General features: G+C 36.1%; 1 protein-coding gene across 5 annotated transcripts in view; it reads left to right on the top strand.

Moving 5' to 3' along the window:
- The window catches only part of CCDC30 (coiled-coil domain containing 30), a 208,167-nt gene that overhangs the window by 22,243 nt on the left and 172,822 nt on the right, over nt 1-13,102 (top strand). For all 5 annotated transcript variants that reach the window (XM_053576325.1, XM_053576320.1, XM_053576321.1 and 2 more), the window contains exons 4-5: nt 2,142-2,292; nt 11,063-11,134. In XM_053576325.1, coding sequence (XP_053432300.1) covers nt 2,142-2,292; nt 11,063-11,134 — 223 coding nt within the window. The remainder of the gene's footprint in view (nt 1-2,141; nt 2,293-11,062; nt 11,135-13,102) is intronic.

Below are 13,102 nucleotides of genomic sequence, written 5' to 3' on the forward strand. Positions count from 1 at the left end.
AGCCTGAGCAAGAGTGAGACTTCGTCTCTCAAAAAAATATCCAGGCGTTGTGGCAGGAACCTGTAGTCCCAGCTACGTGGGAGGCTGAGGCAAAAGGATCACTTGAGCCCAAGAATTTGAGGTTGCTATGAGCTGTGACACCATGGTACTCAACAAAGTGAAACTCTGTCTCAAAAAAAAAAAAAAAAAATCACTTTGGGACTATAAATGTTTTTTCTTTACAAATATGTTTGGAGCTCCTCTTTTAGGGAGTCCTTTAGTATAGCACATTATTTTAAATATAATATACTTTTTTCATGGAATTTAATTTTTTGATTTGGAGAAAGAAATTTTATTAACAGATAAATCTTGTGAACACGGTATATACTGGGAATTTAACCATGAGAAGTAATTCAAGATGAGGGCAAAATATGTATGATGTAACTGTATGTTACAGTATTATGCTCAGTAGCCAAAATCAGAAACTATCTAAATATTTAAATGATTAAATAAGTGATACTATACCCACTCTGGAACAGCCTTTAAAAACTATTATTACAAAATCTGTACAACATGTGGGAAAATGTTTCTGATACATTATCAAATAAAAAAGGCAGACAGAAATTTGTACATAGACTGGTATTGTGACTATGTAAATAATGTATATGAATAAAAACTATGCAAAGAAATATGCTAATGTGTTCAAAGTTTTGTCATATTGATGGTATTTTGTTTTTTTTAATCTATTAGAAAAATTATAATACATAATTATTATATGTATGTAATTTCATTCTCTTTGTGGGATCAAGAGCAAAATATAATTGAGACTGAATTCCTAAGCTTTTAAAATCTTTGAAAATAATTGCAGAAGAGGATCATTAAACATGATATGAGCCTCATTGTGTGTGTGCCTAACTTAAAATTCCATGAAATACTTTAAGTGAAAACAAAAGTGTATTTAATGTACCATATAAGTGAAGAGTATTATCTCTTATTTTTTGCAAGATGATACTCATTTTTAAGTTTAAATTTTTGTTTTTTATAATCACATAAAAATAATCTCTGGGATATGTTAGGTTGAACCATATAACATTGAATTTTTTTTTCTTTTTTTTTTTTTTGAGACAGAGTCTCACTATGTTGCCCTTGGTAGAATGCTGTAGCATCACAGCTGACAGCAACCTCTAACTCTTGGGCTTAAGCAGTTCTCTTGCCTCAGCCTCCCAAGTATCTGGGACTACAGGTGCCCACCACAACGCCTGGCTATTTTTACTTGCAGTTGTCATTTTTTTTTTCTTTTTTTTTTTAGCTGGCTCAGGGTGGGTTCGAACCCACCAGCCTCGATGTATGTGGCCGGTGCCATAACCACTGTGCTACTGGTGCCAAGCCAACATTGAACGTTTATAAGTAAAAAGCAGCCAAACATCACTAATTTTATTTGGTTTGACCTAACTAAAGAAAGACACATAAATGAAATAGTTTGCTACTACCTTTCTGGAAGGAAGTATGAAGAAACCTCAAAGCACTCAAGCTAGACCTCCCATTTGATCCTGCAATCCCATTACTGGGCATCTACCCAGAAGGAAAAAAATCCTTTTATCATAAGGACGCTTGTACTAGACTGTTTATTGCAGCTCAATTTACAATCACCAAAATGTGGAAACAGCCTAAATGCCCACCAACCCAGGAATGGATTAACAAGCTGTGGTATATGTATACCATGGAATACTATTCAGCCATTAAAAAAAATGGAGACTTTACATCCTTTGTATTAACCTGGATGGAAGTGGAAAACATTATTCTTAGTAAAGCATCACAAGAATGGAGAAGCATGAATCCTTTGTACTCAATTTTGATATGAGGACAATTAATGACAATTAAGGTTATGGGGGGGAAGCAGAAAGAGGGATGGAGGAAAGGGTGTGGGGCCTTCGTGTGTGTCACACTTTATGGGGGCAAGACATGATTGCAAGAGGGACTTTACCTAACAATTGCAATCAGTGTAACCTGGCTTATTGTACCCTCAATGAATCCCCAACAATAAAAAAAAAAAAAGAAATAGTTTGCTACTGTTCTTTATTGGCTTTAAAACATTTATAGAAAATAGCAAAATATCATGAAAGTAGTTTTGCTATTTATTACTAACAGTAGTTCTATTTCAGTCTCATATTGAAGAACTGGAACAAGATAAAACATCACAAAACTGTCTAGAGGTAGATGTACAAGTAGCAAAGAAGTTAGAGATGGCCCAGGAAGAGATCCGAAAGCTCACTGAGGAACTGCAAGTGAAGGAGAAAGAACAGAGTAAATCAGGTAAGCCGTGGTTTCTGGTGGCCATTTCTGACCATGTTTTAACTGTAATGATATTTTCTCAGAGTGTAAAATGAACACACTGGGAAAAAAAATACTTTTAAGGTAAGCATATGAAAGTCTGATAAACAGCCTCATTTCCTACAATGTCCAGAAATTTTTATTGAAGCACAAACATATCTACCCCAAAGTACACAACTCTTAAGTTTTGCACCACTCACCACAAGAAATTTCTAGCATCTCAGAAGCCCGCTTTGAGATGTCCTAACTTTGAATACTTTCTGAATTTTGACTACAGGTGGTATGCATCTATAGTTTGCTTCTGTTGCTCAAGCTTATTTTTGTGAGATTCATTCCTGATGTTGCATGTAGTAGTTGTTTGTTCACTCTTTCTATTTTAATAATATTCCATTAATAGACATCCTACAATTTATCCATTCTATTTTTGATGGACATTTTTGTTGTTTCCAGTTTTGGTTTATTGTGAATGCTGCTGCTAGAAACAGTTTTGTGTGTGTCTTAGGATGTACTTACCTACATATTCCTGACTGTGATGACAGAATTACTGAATCCAGGAGTTATGGGCAGGTTCTACTTTGATCTTCCAAACTAGTTGTAAATTTAAGCATTCTTCAGTTGTGTATGAGATTTTGGTTTCTCCACATTCATTGCCAGTACTTGGTACTGTCCATCTTATTAACTACCTTTTATGTTGAGTGTATAGTGGTATTTAATTGTGACTTTAATTTGCATTCCCTGATGACTAATGGAGTTGGAAACCTTTTCGCATGTTAATTGTTGTTACTTACTTGGAATACTATTTTGTGAAGCACCTGCTCAAGTGTTTTATATATTTTTCTACTGGGTTGTATCTTTGTTTCATTTTTTGTAAAAGGTCTTACTGTATCCTATATAGGAGCCTTTTGGTGGTTATAAATATTTTGTTGTTGTCATTGTTTTTTGCCATAGAGGACTACTAGTATTTATTCATTAAGTCAAGATTAACAGAGTTGTTCTTTATGCTTTCTGGGTTTTCATGAGCAAAGCCTTTTCTTTTTTTTTTTTTTTTCAGGTTTTTTTTTGTTTTGTTTTGTTTTATTTTTGGGGATTCATTGAGGGTACAATAAGCCAGGTTACACTGATTGCAATTGTTAGGTAAAGTCCCTCTTGCAATCATGTCTTGACCCCATAAAGTGTGACACACACCATGAGTAAAGCCTTTTCTTCATACAAGATTATTGAAAATGTTTACCTCTAATTTTAGGGGTATCTTAAAAGTACTTTTATGGTATTATTGTTTGTATTTAAATCTTTGTTTTATCTAGAATTTGTTTTAGCATACATGTAACACATTTTACTTACTTCCTTTCTATATTTATAATTTATGATGGTGAAAAATTAGACTGATTCTTTTGCAAATGCAGTAAATATATGTTATTTTCAAATCATAAGCATTTAAAAAATGTGAGATGTATAAAATAATAATGATTATGCCAAACCGATTGTGGATAGATTTTGTGAAGAATACATTTCAAACAGTGGACATCTTTCAGAAAGATGGAAATATTCTCTAACCTGATTTGGTTGGTGGATATACTATTGTATATATTTGCCAAAACTCTTCAAACTACACATTTAAAGGGATGAATTTTACTGTATGCAAATTATACCTCAGTAAACTCAATTTTTTTGAAAAAAAGGAAAGACATTTGGCCATGTGAGTATTTTGAAAAGCAGTGTCCACTGCTTACAATACTGAAAGAAAGGAAGGACATCTGGCATTCTTCGTAGTTACATTTGGACATAACAGAATGCAATCACACAGCAACTGTTTGATAAGCAGTTGCACTGTCTGGTAGATCTTAACCTATCAACTGAAAGGGATGTCTGCAGTGAATATACTTGGATTTTTGGAAAGTGAATTAGCAAGTCCTTTTTGAATGTTGTATATGGTAACAATGCATGTCCTCTGTGTAACTTCCTGAGTCATCCACTTACAGCAGAATTTGTTTTTAGGTATGTATGTTATATGAAAGTATTTCTCAAGTAGTAGTAATATATATATATATTTTTTTTAGGCTGATATAGTAGCTAGTGATGGCATGTGATCGATCATTTTTCTTTTCTTTTTATTTATTTATTTATTTATTTATTTTTTATTAAATCATAACTGTATACATTGATATGATCATGGGGCATCATACACTCGCTTCATAAACCATTTGACACATTTTTATCACAGTGGTTAACATAGCCTTTCTGGCGTTATCTCAGTTACTGTGCCAAAACATTTACATTCTACATTTACCAAGTTTCGCAAATACCCCTGTAAGATGCACCACAGGTGTGATCCCACCAATCCCCCTCCCTCTACCCACCCCCCCCGTCCCACTTCCCCCTATTGTTAAGTTGTAGCTGGGTTATAGCTTTCATGTGAGGGTCTCAAATTAGTTTCATAGTAGGGCTGTGTACATTGGGTACTTTTTCTTCCATTCTTGGGATACTTTACTAAGAAGAATATGTTCCAGCTCCATCCATGTAAACATGAAAGAGGTAAAGTCTCCATCTTTCTTTAAGGCTGCATAGTATTCCATGGTATACATATACCACAATTTATTAATCCATTCGTGGATTGATGGGCACTTGGGCTTTTTCCATGACTTAGCTATTACGAATTGGGCTGCAATAAACATTCTGGTACAAATATCTTTGTTATGTTGTGATTTTTGGTCTTCTGGGTATATGCCCAGCAGAGGAATTACAGGATTGAATGGCAGATCTATTTTTAGATATCTGAGTGTTCTCCATATATCTTTCCAAAAGGAATGTATTAATTTGCATTCCCACCAGCAGTGCAGAAGTGTTCCCTTTTCTGCGCATCCACGCCAACATCTCTGGTCTTGAGATTTTGTGATATAGGCTAGTCTCATTGGAGTTAGATGATATCTCAAAGTAGTTTTGATTTGCATTTCTCTGATGATTAAAGATGATGAGCATTTTTTCATATGTCTGAAGGCCTTGCGCCTGTCTTCTTCAGAGAAGTTTCTCTTCAAATCCCTTGCCCAGCCTGCGATGGGATCCCTTGTTTTTTTCTTGCTGATGCGTTTGAGTTCTCTGTGGATTCTGGTTATTAAACCTTTGTCAGAGATATACCCTGCAAATATATTCTCCCATTCTGAGGGCTGTCTGCTTGCTCTGCTTACTGTGTTCTTAGCTGTGCAGAAGCTTTTTAGTTTGATCAAGTCCCAGTAGTGTATTTTTGAAGCTGCTTCAATTGCCCGGGGGGTTCTCCTCATGAAATACTCACCCAGACCAATTTCTTCAAGGGTTTTCCCTGCATTCTCCTCTAGTATTTTTATAGTTTCATGTTTTAAGTTTAAATCTTTAATCCAATGAGAGTCTATCTTAGTTAATGGTGAAAGGTGTGGGTCCAATTTCAGTCTTCTGCAGGTTGCCAGCCAGTTCACCCAGCACCATTTGTTAAATAGGGAATCTTTTCCCCACTGAATGTTTTTAATTGGCTTGTCAAAAATCAAATAGCGGTAAGTAGCTGGATTCATCTCTTAGTTCTCTATTCTGTTCCAGATATCTACTTCTCTGTTTTTGTGCCAATACCATGATGTTTTGATCACTATCGATTTGTAGTAAAGTCTGAGGTCTGGTAGTGTGATTCCTCCTGTTTTGTTTTTATTTCTGAGTAATGTCTTGGCTATTCGAGGTTTTTTCTGATTCCATATAAAACGAAGTAATGTTTTTTCAAGATCTTTAAAATATGACAGTGGAGCTTTAATAGGGAGTGCGTTGAAATTATATATTGCTTTGGGTAGTATGGACATTTTGATAATGTTGATTCTTCCCAGCCATGAACATGGTATGTTTTTCCATTTGTTAACATTTTCAGCTATTTCTTTTCTTAGAGTTTCATAGTTCTCTTTATAGAGATCTTTCACGTCTTTTGTTAGGTAAATTCCCAAATATTTCATCTTCTTTGGCACTACTATGAATGGGATAGAGTCCTTAACTGCTTTTTCAATTTGACTGTTGTTGGTGTATATAAAGGCTACCGATTTATGAATGTTGATTTTGTAACCTGAGATGCTGCTGTATTCCTTGATCACTTCTAAGAGTTTTGTAGTAGAGTCCCTAGTGTTTTCCAGATACACAATCATATCATCTGCGAAGAGCGAGAGTTTGATCTCTTCTGACCCTATATGGATACCCTTGATCGCCTTTTCTTCCCTAATTGCGGTGGCTAAAACTTCCATTACAATGTTGAAAAGCAATGGAGACAATGGGCAGCCTTGTCTGGTTCCTGATCTGAGTGGAAATGATTCCAATTTAACTCCATTCAATATGATATTGGCTGTGGGTTTGCTGTAGATAGCCTCTATCAGTTTAAGAAAAGTCCCTTCTAGACCAATTTTCTTGAGTGTTCTGATCATGAAGGGATGCTGGATATTATCAAAAGCTTTTTCTGCATCAATTGAGAGAATCATATGGTCTTTGTTTTTTAATTTGTTTATGTGCTGAATTACATTTATAGATTTACGTATATTGAACCAGCCTTGAGACCCTGGGATAAAACCAACTTGGTCATGATGTATAATTTGTTTGATGTGTTGCTGGATTCTGTTTGTTAGGATCTTGTTGAATATTTTTGCATCTATATTCATTAGTGATATTGGTCTATAATTTTCTTTTCTTGTTGGGTCTTTTCCTGGTTTGGGATCAGGGTGATGTTTGCTTCATAGAACGTGTTGGGTAGTCTTCCTTCTTTTTCTACCTTTTAGAACAGGTTGAGTAATATAGGTACTAATTCCTCTTTAAAGGTTTGGTAGAATTCTGACGTGAAACCATCTGGTCCCGGGCTTTTCTTTTTAGGGAGGTTTTGTATAGTTGATGCTATTTCTGAACTTGATATGGGTCTATTCAACATTTCCACTTGATTCTGGTTAAGTCTTGGAAGGTGGCGCGCTTCCAAGTATCGGTCTATTTCCTTCAGATTTTCATATTTCTGAGAATAAAGTTTCTTGTAATATTCATTAAGGATTTTTTGGATTTCTGATGAGTCTGTGGTTATTTCGTCTTTGTTGTTTCTGATTGATGATATTAGAGATTTTACTCTTTTTTTCCTGATTAGGTTGGCCAGAGGTTTATCTATTTTATTGACCAAGTAGTAGTAATATTATAGTTCCTTCAACAAATTCTTTGTAAACAAAAGGCTTTATTTTAATTTATTCTCCAGCTTTCCCTGTATCACATCAAAATTTTGCATAAAAACGAAAATTTTTCATCAATAATAAAAATATTCTTCAAGAATAAAAAAGATGCCTGTAATGCCAGCAGTCTGGGAGGCCAAGGTGGATGGATTGCCTAAGCTCACAAGTTCGAGACCAGCCTAAGCCAGAGCAAGACCTTGTCTCTAAAAAATAGCCAGCATTGTGGCAGGCACCTGTAGTCCCAGCTACTTGGGAGGCTGAGGCAAGAGGATCACTTAAGCCCAAGGATTTGAGAATTGCTGTGAGCTATGATGCCACAGCACTCTTCTGAGGGTGACAAAGTGAGACTCTGTCTAATAAAATAAAAAAGAATTCATATAAAAATTTTTTAAAGATTTAAGGGTGTTTCTTTCTTTCTTTCTTTCTTTTTCTTTTTCTTTTTTTTTTTTTGAGATGGAGTGTCACTCTGTCACCCTGGGTAGGGTGCTATGGCATCATATCTCACAGCAACCTCAAACTCTTGGTCTTGGAACAATCTTCTTGCCTCAGCCTCCCATGTAGCTGGGGCTGGGGTATGTGTGGCTATGCCCAGCTGGTTTTTCTCTTTTTAGTAGAGATGGGGGTCTCACTCTTGCTTAAGCTGATCTCGAACTCCTGAGCTCAAGCAATCCACCCACATCAGTCTCCCAGAGTACAATGATTCCAGGTGTGAGCCACCACGCCTGGCCAGATTTAAGAGATTTATTAACTGGTTATAATATGTGGCCTTTTTTGAATCCTGATTAAAACAAATTTGTAACATTTATAAAATGACTGGAAATTTAAACACTTCCTGGATCTAGGAATTAAAGAATTCATTTTACCAGACTTCAAGATATACTACAGGGCTATAGTAAATCAAAACAACACGGTACTGGCATAAAAATAGAGACACTTATGGATCAGAACCAAGACCTCAGATATGAAACCATCTTCATATTACCATCTGATCTTTGACAAACAAAAACATACACTGGGGGAAAGAATCTCCATTCGATAAATGGGAAAAATTGGATAGCCATGTTTAAAAAACTGAAATAGGACCTGCACCTCATACCACTCACAAAAATTAATTCACAATGGACAACAGACTTAAACCTAGGACCCTAGGACACGAAACCATAAGAATTCTAGAAGAAAATGTTGGTAAATCTCTTATAGATATTGGCCTAGCCAAACACTTTACAAAGAAAACCCAAAAAACAATCACAGCAACAACAAAAATTAACCAAATGGGACTCAGTCAAACTAAAATATTTCTGCATAACCAAGGATACAATCAATACAGCAAATAGGCTCGGCACCTGTAGCTCAAGCAGCTAAGGCATCAGCCACATACACCAGACCTGGTGAGTTCGAATCCAGCCCGGGCCTGCCAAACAACAATGACAACTGCAACCAAAAAATAGCCGGGCATTGTGGTGGGCACCTGTAGTCCCAGCTACTTGGGAGGCTGAGGCAAGAGAATCGCTTAAGCCAGGAGTTGGAGGTTCCTGTGAGCTGTGATGCCATGGCACTCTACCCAGGGCGACCAACACCTTGAGGCTCTCTCTCTCAAAAAAAAAAAAACAAAAAAACACAGCAAATAGCCTATAGAATGGGAGAAATTATTTGCATGTTATACATCAGATAAAGGGCTGATAAACAGAATCTACAAAGAATCAAGCAACCAGTAGGAAAGTATCAAATAACCCCATTAAAAGTGGGCAAAAGACATAAATAGAATCTTTTCAAATGAACTTAGACTAATGGCCAACATGCACATTAGACAATGTTCAACATCTCTAATCATCAGGAAAATGTAAATCAAGAGCATATTGAGATATCACCTAACTCCAGTGAGAATGGTGCATATCAAAAAGTCCCAAAGCAACAGATACTGGTGAGCACACAGAGAGAAAGGAACACTCTGTACTGTTGGTAGGACTACAAACTAGTACATCCTCCATGGAAAGGAGGTATGGTGATACCTCAAAGACCTAAAAGTAGACCTACCATTTGATCCAGCAATACCACTGCTAAGGTATTAACCCAAAGGAAAAAAGTAATTTTATCATAAAGACACTTACACTCAAGTGTTTATAGCAGCACAATTTACAATCACAAAGTGCCTATCAATACATGAATGAATTAATAAAATGTTGTACGAGTATGTACACCATGGAATATCACGCAACCATAAAAAAATGGTGACCGAGTATCTTTTGTGACAACCTGGATGGACTTGGACCATTCTCCTAAGTGAAGTAGCATAAAAATGGAAAAACAAATACCACGTGTACTCAATACTAAATCAGAGCTAGATAATCAAAACATATTGAAGAAAGACTGAGAGCAATTCAAGTAGGTGGGAGATGGAGGAGGATATGGGTAGATTCAGATCTTTCTAGGTGAAGCACACCCTTATAACTTAGAGTTAAAATATACAAAAGCAAACTATTGTAACCAAATGTGTACTCCCACTTGGCACCTGTGGCTCGAGCGGTTAAAGTGCCAGCCACACACACACCTGAGCTGGTGGGTTCGAATCCAGCTTTGGCCCACCAAACAACAATGACAACTGCAACCAAAAAATAGCCGGGCATTGTGGCGGGCGCCTGTAGTTCCAGCTACTTGGGAGGCAGAGGCAGGAGAATCACTTGAGCCCCCAAGTTGGAGGTTGCTGTGAGCTCACAGCACTCTATCCAGGGCAACAGCTTGAGGCTCTGTCTCAAAATAAAAAAATAAAATAAAATAAAAATAAAAATAAGATAAAATAAAATCTCTTAAAATAAAATAAGAGATTCTCTTAAAATAAGAGAATCCCAAGAGTTGGAGTTTGCTATGAGCTGTGACTTTACAGCACCCTACTGTGATGGCGACATAGTGAGACTCTGTCTCAAAAAAAAAAAAAAATTCATGTTAGCCTTTTACTTTTAGGAGGTTCTTCATTCTGACAGTATAGGAGACCCACCAGGAATATCACTGATGATGATGAAGAGGCCACAGGAAGCAAAGGGATAAAACCTGGATTAGAGAACCCAAGTCTGATCCACTAATTCCAAAGCGCCACGTCTTCCTAAATATCATTCTGCCATCCTCCTACAATTCTTGGGTAATACCAAAAGCTATTGGCAAAATTCTAAATACTGTTGATTGTAGGAATTATTTTAATTTTTTCTAAGTGTAATTTCTTTTTACTAAACTTGTACTATGGTTAAAAACTTCCAGCTATTTCTACTGTTTGTAATAGCCCAATCTCTTCTTCATGGAATATGATGGGGGAAAGAGTTAGGGAAAGGCAATTATAAGATCAGATAGCCCAAATGAAGGTAGAGAGGTAAAGATAAATAGAGAGTGCAGTAGAAACACTAAGAGTGAAGTCTGGAAAATGTTCTTGGAGGAGCTGATAATGATGCAGAAACTCAAGGGATAGTAAGCCAAATGAAAGGAAGTATTCTAAACAGAGCCATTTGAAATTTGATTAGTACACTAATCAGTTGCTTCTTACACAAATATTTCTTTTTCTTTTTTAGATTCTTCACTTAAGGATGCTCAACTAGAAATTGAGAAACTGAAAGAAAGTTTAATAAAGCTTAAAGAAAATGGTAAGTCATTCTATTTATTTAATAATAACACATTAATATATACAATAATATGTATTAAATAATATATATTTTAATTACAATAATAAGTAATATGACTGTTATTGCTATTGCTGCTACTATTATTACTACTGTTACCATTTATTGCTTACAAAGTGACAGATACTCTTCCAGGCACTTTGCATGTATTATCTCTAATCCTCACAATTCCATGTGGTCAATATTATTATCCCCATTTCATAGATAAGGAAACTGAATTGTGGCAAGACTACGTGAGTTATGTAATAGCCTTATTAAGTAAAAGAGCTGACATTTGGATCCTTATATGTCTGACTTCAAATCCTGTGATCAAAACAAATAATATGTATTTTACTGGGACCATGAAGGCCAATATACCTTATAATATATTTTTTTTTTGAGACAGAGTCTCACTATGTCGCCCTTGGTAGAGTGCTGTGGCATCACAGCTCACAGCAACCTCAAACTCTCGGGCTTAAGTGAGTCTCTTGACTCAACCTCCCAAGTAGCCAGCTATTTTTTGGTTGTAGTTTTCATTGTTGTTTGGCAGGCCCAGGCTGGATTCAAACCCACCAGATCCGGTGTATGTGTCTGGTACCCTACCAGCTGAGCTACAGTCGCTGAGCTGTATTTTTAATAGTACTTCACATGTTTTTGCTCACTGGGAAGCCAGTAGGCTTGGAATCAGTGGGAATTAATTAATCTGACCCTAGCTTAACTATATAAAAATACTATCAATAACATAATGAAATGTGAATGTATTAATCATAACTATACAAATAATTAAAAATAAATATATTCATTTTAAATACGTCTAGAACCCGATATACCCTCCTTTTCAAAAATGTACAAATGCAATTAATTGTAAAATGAACTTCCTTTCTTAATAATTGATAGAGCAAGAAAAAAGAAAAAATCAGCATACCAGATTTTAGTCTGTACTACAAAGCCATGGTGGTCAAGACAGCATGGTACTGGCACAAAAATAGAGACATAGACACTTGGAATTGAATAGAAAACCAAGAAATGAAACTAACATCTTACAACCACCTAATCTTTGATAAACCAAACAAGAACATACCTTGGGGGAAAGACTCCCTATTCAATAAATGGTGTTGGGAGAACTGGATATCCACATGTAAAAGACTGAAACTGGACCCACACCTTTCCCCACTCACAAAAATTGATTCAAGATGGATAAAGGACTTAAATTTAAGACATGAAACAATAAAAATCCTCAAAGAAAGCATAGGAAAAACACTGGAAGATATTGGCCTGGGGAAAGACTTCATGAAGAAGACTGCCATGGCAATTGCAACAACAAAAATAAACAAATGGGACTTTATTAAACTGAAAAGCTTCTGTACAGCCAAGGAGACAACAACCAAAGCAAAGAGACAACCTACACAATGGGAAAGGATATTTGCTTATCTTGAATCAAACAAAAGCTTGATAATTAGGATCTATAGAGAACTCAAATTAATCCACATGAAAAAAGCCAACAATCCCATATATCAATGGGCAAGAGACATGAATAGAACCTTCTCTAAAGAAGACAGACGAATGGCTAACAAACATATGAAAAAATGTTCATCATCCCTATCTATTAGAGAAATGCAAATCAAAACCACCCTGAGATACCATCTAACCCCAGTGAGAATGGCCCACATCACAAAATCTCAAAACTGCAGATGCTGGCGTGGATGTGGAGAGAAGGGAACACTTTTATACTGCTGGTGGGACTGCAAACTAGTACAACCTTTCTGGAAGGAAGTATGGAGAAACCTCAAAGCACTCAAGCTAGACCTCCCATTTGATCCTGCAATCCCATTCCTGGCATCTACCCAGAAGGAAAAAAATCCTTTTATCATAAGGACAGTTGTACTAGACTGTTTATTGCAGCTCAATTTACAATCGCCAAAATGTGGAAACAGCCTAAATGCCCACCAACCC

This window comes from Nycticebus coucang, chromosome 22 (genome assembly GCF_027406575.1).
Source record: "Nycticebus coucang isolate mNycCou1 chromosome 22, mNycCou1.pri, whole genome shotgun sequence".
Taxonomy (NCBI): Eukaryota; Metazoa; Chordata; class Mammalia; order Primates; family Lorisidae; genus Nycticebus; species Nycticebus coucang.